Below are 14,161 nucleotides of genomic sequence, written 5' to 3'. Positions count from 1 at the left end.
TTAGTAGCAGGTTTTAGAGTAAAATTATTTCCAATCTGATACTAATAGTCTGTGGTGAGAAGACACCCCATCCCACCCCACCCTGCTCCTGGCCTGTATATCTTGCTGTCCTTCTCTAAAAACTTGCCTTTAAGAACAGCAGCTAAAGGAACTGTCACAAGAAGCAGCAGACAGAGACCAAGCCATTCTCCAGTAATTTGAGCACTGTGTTAATTCCCGCTATAACTGCCTTACTTACAAGCTGGGCACAAACTGATTTTCTGTCTGCTTTGAAGCTCCTAGTGCTAACTGGAAGGCTGCTCAAGCAATGAGACATGTAGCAAAAAATACCACTTAGCGTGCTCACTTCAGTATTACCTAGTGACATCACTGTGAGTGGTAATTGCAGACTAAGTGAAGAAGGTTCCTATAAAAGATATTTGCTTAACTTTGTGTTGCTTCCAGTATTCCCTCTGGGCAAAAGGAAATATGCCTTTCTGGTTTATTTGTGTCATCAAGTAGAGGAAAGCAATAAACTAGACCTGTTGGAAGAAACAGTCACAGGGAACAGAAGATACAATTAGCAGTAGTTGCTCTGAAGCTTATTGATGCTGTGGTTATGATCAAGCACAACTGATAGCCAGCACGATTCTCCATCAAGAATGTTGGATCTGATGCTGCATAGAAAGCAAAAACCTATTTAGGTGAAAACAGGCATCACACCCGTTTAGAATTTGCATAGATTCTTAGAATTTCATAGAATTTCCAGCACTTCCTTATTACAGGAACTTCCTTTGTGTGGAAGATGTGTACAAACGTACAGTATACTTCTTCCATACAAAGAAAGTTCTTGTGGTTCTAGTCCAGTGAGAGGAGATTCCAAGGACAGGTTTTCGTGATTCCCCCCACCCCACCCCACCCCACCCCACCCCATCAATTGCATCTTTAAAACCTGTGTGAAAAAGCAGGAAGAAAATAATTTCTTTCCATTGGTACCCCAAAATAACATTTTTCTAAGAACTTCATTAAAAAGCATATCTTAGTGCACAGAGCCAGCAAAAATAAAGGCTGAATTAGAAATACAGGAAAGCTGATAGTGGTATCTTAGCAGTCATATTGTCTCTTATTCTTTTCCCACTCATACACTCTGGAAGCTAAAAGATGCATTAGCAGGAGAGGTGATGTAAAAGTTCTTTCTATAAAACGAGGTATTTGAGAGTGGACAAAACAAGGGCAAATGCCATGTAAATAGAAATCGAGACTGGCACAATATCCTCTTAAGAAACAGCTCTAGTATGATGCATGGTGCTCACTGTTCGGAAATGTGCTGTATCGTCAGTTTGCCAGATAACATTTGGAAGATGATTACTTCATCCCTCTTCAATTGCTCACCTTGGACTCCTGCCAAAGGGCATGAAACAGGCATTCATTAGCATGATGACAATAAGTACCCATTTAGATATAACTTTTGAAACTCAAGCAAATCTTCTTTTCACTGAATCCAAACAGTTATCTCATTGTCAAAAAGGCCCCTTTTGGCCTACAAAAACCCTGATCCATATGTTCAGAATCAGAGAGATGTGGTCAGGAAAGGTAAGACTATATGCAGTATATAGAATGATGGAAAATAAGGTTGCTCAGAGGACCCAGGACTGCATTCATCCCACCTCACTTTTCTGCAGGCCCCAGAGCCATTCCTTACCCCAGTTCTCTGCCATATGTTTAGGTGTGATCCTCAGCCATCAAACAGAGGTCCTTCCTGCAGTAGTTAAATGACAGCAACACATTTAAAGCCTAGATAAAGAAAAAGATAGGTAAAGAAAAAACACGGTTGCACAAAAATACTAGTGGAGATCTCAGAACAAAATAAAACAATATTGGGCACATATTGGAGGTGGAAGAGGAACCAGTCCTGGCCTGGAAGGCCTTGCTCACAGTCACCCATGCCTTAGTCACCTCCTGTTTGGATTACTGCAATGCACTCTACATGGGGCTGCCCTTGAAGACCATCTGGAAGCTGCAATTGGAGAATGCAATGGCACATGCAGATTTGGGTGTCCCATGGTTCACCCAGGTAACACAACTGCTGTGTGAGCTGCACTGGCTTCCAATTGCTTTCTGGGTGCAATTCAAGATGCTGTTATCACCTTTAAAGCCCTACAGGGTGCAGGGCCAGGTTACTTGGGGGACTGCCTCTTCCTGAGGGTATCTGCCCATCCTATTAGGTTAGATAGGATAGGTGTGCTCCAGGTCCCTTCCCTTAAATGTTGCCATATGAGGGGACCTCAGAGGCATGCCTTCTTGGTGGTCCTTTGGAACAGCTTTCCACCAGAGATCAGAGGGATCCCTACCCTTCTGGCCTTCCAGAGGCCTGTGAAGACTGGGCTCTTCCCCCAAGCATTGTCCTAGGATCAGTGGTTCTGCTGTGAGGATGTTTGGTCTGGCACCTGCGGGGAAGGGTTCCTTTGTTTTATGGATTGTTGTGAGTCTCCTAGAGTCATTGTATGAGATAAGTGGCCATGTAAGTCCTGTAAATAAATAAAATAAATAAGTCACAATTTATTTGTTTGTATAATTAAATTCTAGCACAAACTACCAATGTTTATTTACCCTTAATTTTATATTTCAAATGAAATAGATGAACATTGAAAATATAGGCTCATAAATAAAACTCATGATTTCACTGAGGCTATAGTTCAGCGAAAGATAAAAATACACTAGTACTTTTTAATCATTAAATTTTAATCTACTGTATATATCAAATAAAATGGTTATAGAATCTTACAATTTTATTTTAAAAACCTGATAAATATTAGACTTCAGTAACACATGCACTTCTACAAATCCTCCACAGATAGGATGTTAAATATCTTGGTGATGGAAATGCTAATGACAGAAGTATTTCTGAGAGAAGTTGTATCCAGGTATCAGTGGTCAGTGTCAGTGGTTCATCAGGATCCAGCAATAGTTTGACACATGATCAATAAGTGTCAGTCATTCTTTTTTGCAGGAATTAGAGTTTTGTCCATTTCAATGGCTTTAAAAAACCCACCCCAAAAATATTACACTTAAAGCAAATAATAAAAAACTTTTCAACATTTTTGACACATTGATGGATTTTGACTGATAAATGTAAATCATGGTACAATTAATACATGGGCCACTATAAAAATGCTCATTTCAAAATAACATTCTATAACAAATTATAAATTGAGGAATCCAATATTGTTAGTTGTTCAGCTAAGAAAAAGAAGCAGGTGGAAAAGCCAACTATAATACTTAAAAGATCAACCTTGACTACCACGGCTGAGGCAATACGTGTGTGGGGGGGGAGGGGAAAGGGGATTCCTTTCTTTTCCTTGTTGTTCAGGGAAAGGGGTGCAGCCATTGCAATGGACAGTTGAAAACCACTGTTCTATTCCGATCCCTGACTTTTCAGGGGTTTATAAATAAGACACACCCATTTAAACTGGGCCTTTACCAGCACTGGTAAAGATAGCACAATAACATAGTCCAATACTAACATGATTTCTAAGATCTGCTGGTATTTACTTTGCTTTCTTGCATTTATTAGTCTGTATTTAGCCACATGCAATACAGTGTTGTCAGGCTCTGGATGTAAAAGGATGGACTACAGAGGTAAAATATTGTAAGCTCAAGAAAGGTAGACATAATACTTTAGATCGTGCACTGTAAAGTTCAGTCTTGGGATGATGGAATGTATTCCTGTGTACAGGTCCCACCAACAAATGCCCTGTGACTGAAGATTGCTTAAAAGAAAACCTTATCTTATGGTACTCAGCTTTCATTCAGAACAACATTCTCTGCAGCAGAGGAAAAGGAAGGGAAACCTTTGAATGTTGTAGTAGGCAGCTGTTGTCTAGATGAATCCAACATTAGGATATTTTAAGATACACAAAAAAGTGTCCTGCATGTCAGAATGCATCTACTGTAGCATAGAAAAGTAATGGTATCTTTAAATGAAGAGAATGGGTCTTCTCCAGCATTGTGTTTAAAAAAAAAGAGGCCAAAACAAAATGTTAATACACCCCACAAAGCTGTGTTCCTGGCATAGCTAATGTGGTAAATTAAAGATCCCCATCATTATTATGAAAAGTTTTATTTCATCTATATACTTTAATACAGATTTCCCTAACCTGCTGGCCTTCCAGGTGTATGTGACTTCAACTTCCAGAAATCTCAGTGATGGTTATGATGGCTGGGGAATTCTGGGAGCTGAAATTCATAAAATTGGAGGGCTGCCCATTTGAGGATGTCTGTTTTAAACATCCCTTCATAACTTGGTGTTTCCAGACAACTCTTTCAGTGACGCTATGGGGGGCAAACTACTGGATGCAGACTTAGGGCCTTGAAGTATAAATGGCTTGCAAATATACAGCCTTACGTAGTTGTCCAAATACTTCCTTCTGAGCCTTTGTTCTGCCAGTGGTCAACATAACTGAGACAGAAAACGTGCTTATTAAGAAAAAGCATGCATCAAGAAAAGAAAGAAAGAAAGAAAGAGAGAGAGAGAGAAAGAGAGAGAAAGAGAAAGAGAGAGAGAGAAAGCAAAAAAGGGATAAAGTAGGAAATTGAGAATTCAGGAATGTGGATAGAGGGAGTCCTCACTTAACAACCATTTGTTTAGTGATAGTTCAGACTTACAACAGTGCTGAAAAAACTGACTTACAACCAGTTCTCACACTTATGACCATTGCAGCATCCCAGCGGTCACATGATCATGATTTGGACACTTGGTAACTGGTTTGCATTTATGACTGTCACAGCATCGCATGGTCATGTGATCACCATTTTCAACCTTCCCGGCTGGCATCTGGCAAGCAAAATCAGTGGGGAACTGTGTGATTTGCTTAACAGCCATGTGGTTCACTTAATGCCTGTGGTGATCTGCTTAACAACCACTGCAAAAAAGGTTGTAAAACTGGGTCAGATTCGCTTAATGACCACTTTGCTTAGCAACTGAAATTCTGGTCTCAATTGTGGTTGTTAAGTGAGGACTACCTGTATACCTTTTCAATCATGGTAGAATTTTTGCTTCCAGGGTCCTGTTTTCTGAAGATAATTGGGAGCTATAATACATCAAATCCAGAGGGTACAAGGATAGGGAACATTGCTTAAAACCAACCTTCCATCAAATTAATGATCTGAATCACATGAGATATAGAAACTTGCATATTCTCCTTACATCATTTTAAAGAGAAATATTCCTTTAATACTCATTATTTCTTACAGAATGTGTATTTTTCTGTTGTAAGAGCACAGCTTCTAATATGTTACCATATATTAGTAAAAGGTTATCTAAAATCATATTGGAATAGTATCTGGTGCCTTCAGTTCAAAGGCCATGCTGGCTAGAAATTGTGGCATATACAATCCAATTCTACTGAAAAGTACAAAGTTGGAGCAAATTGTATTGATGTTCCAAGCAACAACAGTTCTATTTAACAGCAACTGATAGCAGACAATCCCAAAGTCTGCTTTTTCCAAGGCAGCATGAATGCTTATGTATTTCCTCAAGGAAACGCATTCACAGCATACCATACCATATTTGTAAATGTTTACTTTTTATGGAAGGAGTGAAAAGCTATACAGAGAGCACTTTGGTATTGTCCCAATGAAGGCCTGGTATTTTAAACAATTAAGATGAATGGCCTACAATTGTGTCAGGGGTTACTTACTTGTGATTGTCCTCAAGATACTTAGGTTATTTGCAGGTTTTTTTTGAAGGATAGGCTCATAGAAGCATTAAGCATGCTGTTCCTACCCTGGGCCTGGCTGCAAAGCACTGTGAAGGTGGCAAAACAGTGTGAAGGTGAATTGTAGCTTTCAACCAAGTTGAAATGGAATAAGTAGTGATGTGATCCAAATGCCACAATGGTTACTGTGGGAAAGTTGTGTTTGCTATGGTAGAAAAAGAAATCTAACACAATTCAGTGCTTCAGGAAAGTATATCTGATATCAAAAAGTGCGTTCACACACTGAACACTGTGATAACCTCATCTTTGAACTGGCTTATGACTTTTTAGTTTTTTATGTTCTTCAACATCAAGTTTATATTTAACCAGATATTAAAAGATGACAATTTTTGCTGTTGTGAATGAGATTCAGAGATTGCAAAGAAAAGAAGAAAATACATGAATAAGGCTTTTGCTGAAATACGTATTATACTAGCATTCCACTGGAGAGAGCAACAGTTCATTTATGAATTAAGATTGAATCTATTCCAAGCATTGACCTTTCTATTATCACTCTATTTAACTTCCGGTAAATATATATTTATATACAGGTAGTCCTTGGTTAATGATGACAATTGGGACCGGAATTGCTGTCACTAAGTGATGCAGTCATAGAGTGCAATGTCACATGACCACACCACTTAGCAACAGCAGTTCTGGCAGTCCTGGTTGCTGTTGTTAAGCGAGGACCGTGCAGGTCACCCCAACTCTGCCACACATATAGTTTCAGATATGCCATTTTATTAAGTGCAAATGTGCAATGCGAAGAATTGTAGAAACATTTAGGTCTTACTTGCTATTATAAAGGGTATTATCTCTAAACAGAAATACCTCTAAGTATTTCCATTCCCCAATGATGTTCTCTTTTGCCTATATATTTACCACAACTGTTCATGTTCCAGACTTGCATGGCTGCCTATATTCACAGAGCTGCATGCACAAAGGCTCCCTTTCCAGTAATGTTCATGCCTAAAGTATGACTTACTGGAGTAAAGCAACATCACACATAGGGTATTAAGAGAGCATAGCAATTCAAGGTTCTTTAGTAGTTGAAAATATTCTTTTTATTATGTCTGGATTAGTGCATCACTGGGTGCTCCTCAAACCATTTTCCAAGTCTTTGCAGCTATACATGCCCATATTTGATGATATATCTAGTGCTTATGTAACAGTCCAGCTAATGTTGCAACTCATATCAAAATGTTATATTATTTTATTGACTATGTGAACTATAAAGGAATGTACAGTTTTATGTTTTTTATGGAACCCATAAAACATGAACACTTCATACTGCTTTTGCTTGCAAGGATTAACTGACAGTTCCAACAATGTGAGATTCTATTTATGGGATCTAGTCCTTTAACTGACTTGAGTCATAGCTACAGTATCTCTGGCCCCTTTCTTCTAACTATGCAACCTGAGATAATCTAAGGACTGTATTTTTAACCAAAAAAAAATCATTCAGTCATTGCTTGGGCTGAAAACATGAGATTTTTTATTTTACATCTGAAAACATGGAAACATCTTTTCTGTGTTTCATTTATTCATTTTCTCAGGCTGATTTGCTTGAAACAGCTGCAGAAAAGAAATTTTGTAAAGATTTTTTTGACTAATTGGCTTACTCTTCCTTTCAAATATGTGCAAGGGAAATAGTATAATACAAATAAAGGGAATCACCAAAATTGATAAGCAGCCCCCTTGTTCCACACTTGGGAGTTTTGCCATTTAAATTCAGTATGCTTCCATTCAAAATTAATTTCATTCAATATCTTCAGAGGCAGTCTGGCTCATTTTAGATCTCATTAAGTTGGAAATGCTTTGATGGAGATGTGTATATTTTTAATTCAAACCCAGTTTGTGTCTGTTGCAGCATCTGAGTTTTCAGTGAGTCAAGAGTTTGGGTTTTAAAGTTGTTTTTAATGCAGCTCAGTATGACTCAGGCTTAGTGAGTCTTGAAGGAATGATGAATATTGGTACGGCAGAAGATGTCACATTTGGAGGAAGACTTTTTTTTCCTCCTCTAAGACTCTTCGGTTGAGTTTTACATTAATTCCACTGATACCAAATCTGGTCTATATATGCAGCAGAATGAAATAGAAGATTAAAGTAAATGAGTGCTGCATTTTACCATTTTAGACTGAAATTTCAGAACACACTGAGACACATTATATGACTACAGAAAAAAAGAAAGTAAACTATTCCATGCTTATAGTAACTCATAAAGAGAAACATTTTTGTATAGTCTGTGCTCTTATGCTAATACAGTGTTACAATACTCCAGTCCAATTACTATTGATTTCACGTGCTGCGTTTAGAGATGGAGAAAGCTGGTTGCAGACATTCCTAATGTTGCATTTTTGAAGTGATATCCAAATAAACATTCAGTTATTCCTCTAAATTAATATTTCTCTGTAACTTGCAACAGTGAGATTTACTGTATATGCTGTGTGAATGGCCAGTTGAATTCATAGTCCATCCTCCCAGCCTTCTTACACATAGCTGAATTTAAATATATATTGAAGTAATACTATACTAATGTGCAATTGAAGGGCAGAGAAGAACAGATGGAATCACCTGTCCATTCACATGACAAATCTCTCATTAGCATTTTGAATACAGGATGAAGTATAGCCCACTGCTGCTGAAATAGTTTCTGAGATTCCTGGTTTGTTAAAAAAAATCTGTACCGTTCTGTATTATTAAAATCTAAATTTGAAACTGACAATTGCTACAAATGATTTCGGTGGATTCAAAATGTATAAGAAAACTATTTCCTTGCTATGAAGAAAAACACTAACTCAGAGGTTTTGACAAGTCTGTTTCCATGTTTTTCCTAAATAAGCTATACAAACTGGTTCATGAATAATGATTTCATTTTTTATTTTAAATCTATTTTAGATTCGTAATAAGAGCAAAGCATACAAGGCTGGGTTATGTGAAGGAGATGAAGTGATATCTATCAATGGCAACCCTTGTGCTGAGTTGACTTATTCTGAAGTCCTTGTTCTGATGGAAGGCCTGGCTGACACTCTTCAAATGCTTATCAAGAGGTAAAAGGAATTCAGATTTATTACATATCCTGATAGACTACAGTGTCAACCATTAGCCCATGTACCAGTTTCTTTTAGATTGTGACGTTAACAGATCTTAATGCCTAGACAAGTTCAGATATTTGTGAGCAGACTCCTAAGTAGCTGGTCACAAACCTACCAGTGTTTTTAAGTCCAACCAGCATACTGAATTGAGTTTAGAAACACACTGGGAAAAGAATTCCAATACAAAATTGCTGATATGTGCTCTGTTTCCCTGGCTTGTAATATCATTCCAGGATACTAATAATTTTTCAGTTTATTTTCAGAGACAACATGATGTAGAACCTTATGGAACTATATACAATATAGTTTTTTGCTAATGATACCATAAATTCACTTGCCACAATATCTTGTGCTTTACATGTTCGTTGGAGCAAACTTGCTTACATGAATAATGAAATGGTAATTAATTAAGAAATTGAGCTTGTAGCCCTAAATCTACTTTAAAAGGGCAGATGCCTTTTGAGTAAACATGGACAGGACTGATTGTGCTACCAGTTGCAACATAAAATTATTTGAGATTAAGAGGCATTAAAATTTCAAACTAGTTTATGTAACTTGCATTCCACACATATGCTTGCATATATGACAACATGCACTAAAGAAGACAACTTTGGGAACCTAAACAACAAAACATTTTTTTTCAGATGCTGGGATGTAGAGAGTTAAGTTATTTTTTGTCATTCATGCCTCTGGACTCTGGTAGGCAATTAATTAATCAATTAATTAATTAATTAATTAAAATAAAAGGCAATGTATCATTGCAAGCTGAGCAATTGATTAATGAGATTAACATTTTTCCATATATTATTACTGTACAGTATGCATATGCAACTTTATTCCAAGTAATGACATTTCAGAGATTTCAGAGCTATATAGAATCTAAATTCCTTGAATCGCATTCCTGGAGATAGATGGTTTTTCTGTAATACAACATTTATTAATACAAATATATCAGCTAATTATAAGGTGATGTTTCTTGGCATGAAGGCTTCCTGGTTTTCTCTTATGAATCACAGTTCTTGCTCTCTCTCTCCCTCTCTCCCTCTCTCTCTCTCTCTCTCTCATTCATTCATTCATTCATTCATTCCAGCACTGACGAAGTCAGTTCCATCACTGACAGATCTCAAATGCACCCTCCTATTAGGTAGAGTGCAGGTGCTGTAATCTGAATGTTGGCGAAGGAGAAGAAAGAAGAATCACCAATGTCCATCACTTATGTCTTCTTGGCCAGTTTAATTCCTACTGAAATGCATAATCAAAGTAATATTAGCAAAATATTATTAGCTATATTGTCAGGACATAGAAAAGGTGGTTAGGATATATACACTGAAGTCCCTTCCACAGAACCACTGGCTTTACATGGCCTTTTCCCAACTCTAAGCAAGTTTTGTGCTACTGTACAGTTTCCGTTGTCTTAAACAGGCCAAACACATTAAAAATAGGCTGCTGTGTGGGGACATTGCAAAGCTTATTTTCAAGGCAGCCATAAAGTAAAGGGAATGGGGGCGAACTGCCCCACAGCTCCAAAGGAGACATTGCAAAGCTGTCTTTCAGCATTTCCTCTGGATAAGGAGCTGAACCAGTGGATTTCTGAATTTAACTGGCGCAATATACTGTATAAAGCCTGCTGGATGTCCTAAAGCCTCATGGAGACACTCATGGGTGATGCCAGCCTTGAACTGGTGCAGCCCTTATATATAGAAGGGTCCAGAGACTTCTACAGAGAGAGAGAGAAATGACTATGACAGAACTGCAAATGATCCTCCTGTGTCATCTTTACCAACTAGTAAACATAATACATTTCAGTTTGTGGAGAACAGTGTAGCTTGAGTTTTCTGATCAAATTCCTCACAGGAAAAGTAATATTTTGAGGAAAGGTATGTGATTCTTCCCAATAAGTGGCAAATAACTTCGTCTTTCCTCCTGCAGTGATGATAGTGAGATTGTATAGAAAAGAAGTCCATACATATACATAAGCATAAAGGCTTTCAAAGGCCAGTTTCTCTCTCTCTCTCTCTCTCTCGATATTTTCCTACACATACACAAGCCGAGACCTCAAGCTACCAATAAAGATTAACATTTATCTGGCTTATCCCCAAGCTTCCTTCTTACAAGGAAATGTTTATGAATTTATTGTTTATATGAATTAAGCACAAGAATTGATTGTCCAAATAACAATGTGATACAAACCAGCTACAGTCACAGGACTCCATAAATTAATATGTTTGTCTTTCATAGTAGTTCCATCATGCTTCAATAAATGTTGCAGGTTGGTCCGAAGCCAAATTGTATTTCCAGCAACTGGTAAAGGCCAGTTGTGAATGATCTCTCAGCAATACTCAGCAATTTGCTCTTCCCTTATCATATATAGCTTTTTGAATGACTGTGTCATGTAACATAACAGTTTTAGGCTCTCTAAAATGCTTAGCCCATTTTTAATTTTATTTTAAATTAAAATCTGGCAGAAAATTTGTATAGACATGTAGAAAATGTGTACATTATCATCTAGAACTGTAGCAATAAATGTATAGCAAGAATAGCATGGCCTGCAACAGTCAAGGATTTGCATTTTTTTTTTCTTTCAGAAACTGAAACTGCACCTACACCAAGGGGTGGTGTGGTACCAGTATTGGTGACCCCTTTATATGGGAGGCACCATTTGTGGCAATATTTGTTCCAAAAGTTCTGTGAGCACATGACAATGAATACAGCACAGCATCCATGGCATTTGTAACGTAAGCATGAACCACATGCTGATACAAAGCGTTGCACATAATGGAGAATTAGAAGGCATTTGGGAATACTTTGATCACCCACTGTATCCTGCATTCCACCCAACCATACTTTGAAACCACCCCCATTAATAAAAGTTATCATTTCAAAAGATGAAAGCACATTTTACACAACCCAGAGTCCCTCCTTTTGGGGGGAGATAGGCGGTGGTAAAGTTTGATAAATAAAATAAAATAGTTTATGGAAGTGACAATCACTTAAAAGAGCCATAACAAAAATCCCCTAAGGAAAAAACGCAACGAACTGAGTGGAAATTGTATGAGGAAGATGCAATTCTTGCCTTTATTAGCACTAGTGACCTCCTGCTTTTCTGCACTTAGCTAGAAGCAGAGTTCAGAAGATTTCACATAGTATAATGTGATGTGAAATTAACTCCCAAATCCGTTCCCTGCAGCCTAAACCCAGCCTGTATTCAGGCAAAGTTCTATTATGTCTTGTTATCACCACTGATGTGTGGGCAATAATTTAAGAAAGACTAAAACTTGTGCTAAGTTCAGAACATCACAATTAATATGTTATTTATGTGAATTTTCTCCACTAGCTTTCTCCAGCCTCATTGTGTGTTGGACCTTTGGCTTTTCTGTCTGGAAACTCTAATCTGAAAGGTCTGCAAAGTGCCAGATTGAAGATCCCCTCTTATATTTTCAAGATTTTTAATGAAAAGAATAGTGTGTCTGACAATCTCTATATAATTCTAATATGTAAAATGGTTTGTACTGTCATGAATATCAGATTATACACACTTTATAGAATTTGTTCTGTGTTTGTGTGTCTGCAGATCCACCAATGGGGCAAATGAAACCTTAAGTCCTGAAATAGAAAATGAAAACCACACCAACTTTAAAAATAAGGAATATAAAGAAAGCACTACCCTACAAATCAGAACAGCCGTGCCAAGGCCCCACCAGGAACTGCAGATCCTAGTGCCAACTGAGGAAACAGTCCCAACAAAAACAGAGCAAACTGTGGTGGATTTTTCTGGGACAAAACAAGAAATAACTCCCTGCCACAAAATCCCTCCCAAAGTGATTGAAGCCCCTAAAGAACACAGCACGGAGGCACCTGCTTTCACTGGGGGAAAGCCTGGCTCTACAGTTGAGTTGCAGTTGTCCTTTCCAGCTGATAGGAAGAAAGGCAGCAGCAACACTAGGTCTGGTCTGACTGTTGTGGGGGTCCAAGAGAGCAAGCCTCTGGAAACACGATCAGTCCTAACACAAGAAGCGACTAGCTGGGCAAAAGAGCCTTCTGCCCAGTGGTCAGGCAGAATTGTCCAGATCGTTGGGGGCAAAGAGGTCCAAGCAACCCATGAAGGCGAGAGAAAGGAACCCTCTCTCACTAAAGTGGAAGTGATCCTGGACTGCTCTGACCAGGCAAAAGAAGCATCCAGGTCTCTGGCCGAAAAGGGGTGTGTAGAGTCTCAAGTGGAAGGAGGGCAGTCAGAAGCACCTCCTTCTGTGGTCTCCTTTGGAATCTCATCAGAAGGCACTGAGCAGGGGGAAGACGAACAGCCCTCTGAAAAGGAACAGAGCAGACCTCACAAACACCGGGCAAGGCACGCCAGTAAGTAGAGCATAGATAGCCTGGGTGGCAAAGCATGAGGGCTATACTTTGTGACAGGCAATCTGACCGAGAACAGTTGCAACCATCTGCTTTGCAGCAATAAATACTTCGAAGAGGAATGGCCTAAACATATCTTCCTTTCCTCCTTTCTCTTTCTTCTTTAAACAACTGCCATTTCTTTGCTAATGGTTTGAAACTGTTTTTGCAAACTCCGTGGGATGAATTATGGCAAGGAGGTGATATACTCTGTAACACTAACTGGGGAGCACATTTTGTAATGCAACCCTGCTTGTGTCTGAGATATTGATTACTAACATTCTCCTTCTGGATATGTTTGTATAATAAGCGTACTTGATAACTTAAGAAGGGCTTAACAGTTAACTTTAAAAGATCCCAGAGGAAAATAAGAAAGAAAAGCTGCATTTCATGTATAATAGGTAAACACAGTTATTTGGTTAAAAGGGGAAAGGAAAGGAAAGGAAAGGAAAGGAAAGGAAAGGAAAGGAAAGGAAAGGAAAGGAAAGGAAAAGCTCCAAGTAGTGAGGTTTGATGATGCTTGCTGAAAGAGACTTTGACAGACACCAGCATGTGTATTTTTGGCTAGTTATATGATCCTTTCAGTTTTGTAAGGCTTCCCTAAATTGTAAAGTGAACTTACTATTCCTTCTGCTTCCCATACCTGGAAGTCAGTGCAAATTCTAGGCAAAGACTGCAATTGGAAGTAACCTGGGGACCAAACAATAATAGAGCCTGAAAAGACTTAATTTGGATGATATTTTTTTTCAAAGCATCTGCTTGTTTATTCAATTCTAGTGTTGGCATCTGGGCAATCATTTCTGACTATTTCAAGGATTCCATCAAGGGATTTCATTGCAAAATGACAAAGGCATGATGACGTACTGTAGCACTGAGCTGTGTTAACAGAACCTGTCAGGTTAAGCATGCTCACCCATTGCAAATTCCTCTATGTGCATATTT

The 14,161-nt window shown here is 38.3% G+C and overlaps 1 protein-coding gene across 1 annotated transcript in view; it reads left to right on the top strand.

Moving 5' to 3' along the window:
* Positions 1 to 14,161, top strand: part of SYNPO2 (synaptopodin 2) — an 89,650-nt gene that overhangs the window by 51,467 nt on the left and 24,022 nt on the right. The window contains exons 2-3 of the mRNA XM_063310153.1: positions 8,634 to 8,785; positions 12,402 to 13,183. Of these exons, the coding sequence (XP_063166223.1) occupies positions 8,634 to 8,785; positions 12,402 to 13,183 (934 nt within the window). The remainder of the gene's footprint in view (positions 1 to 8,633; positions 8,786 to 12,401; positions 13,184 to 14,161) is intronic.

The sequence above is a fragment of the Candoia aspera genome, chromosome 8 (assembly GCF_035149785.1).
Source record: "Candoia aspera isolate rCanAsp1 chromosome 8, rCanAsp1.hap2, whole genome shotgun sequence".
Taxonomy (NCBI): domain Eukaryota; kingdom Metazoa; phylum Chordata; class Lepidosauria; order Squamata; family Boidae; genus Candoia; species Candoia aspera.
This window is presented reverse-complemented; position numbering and strand designations above follow the sequence as displayed.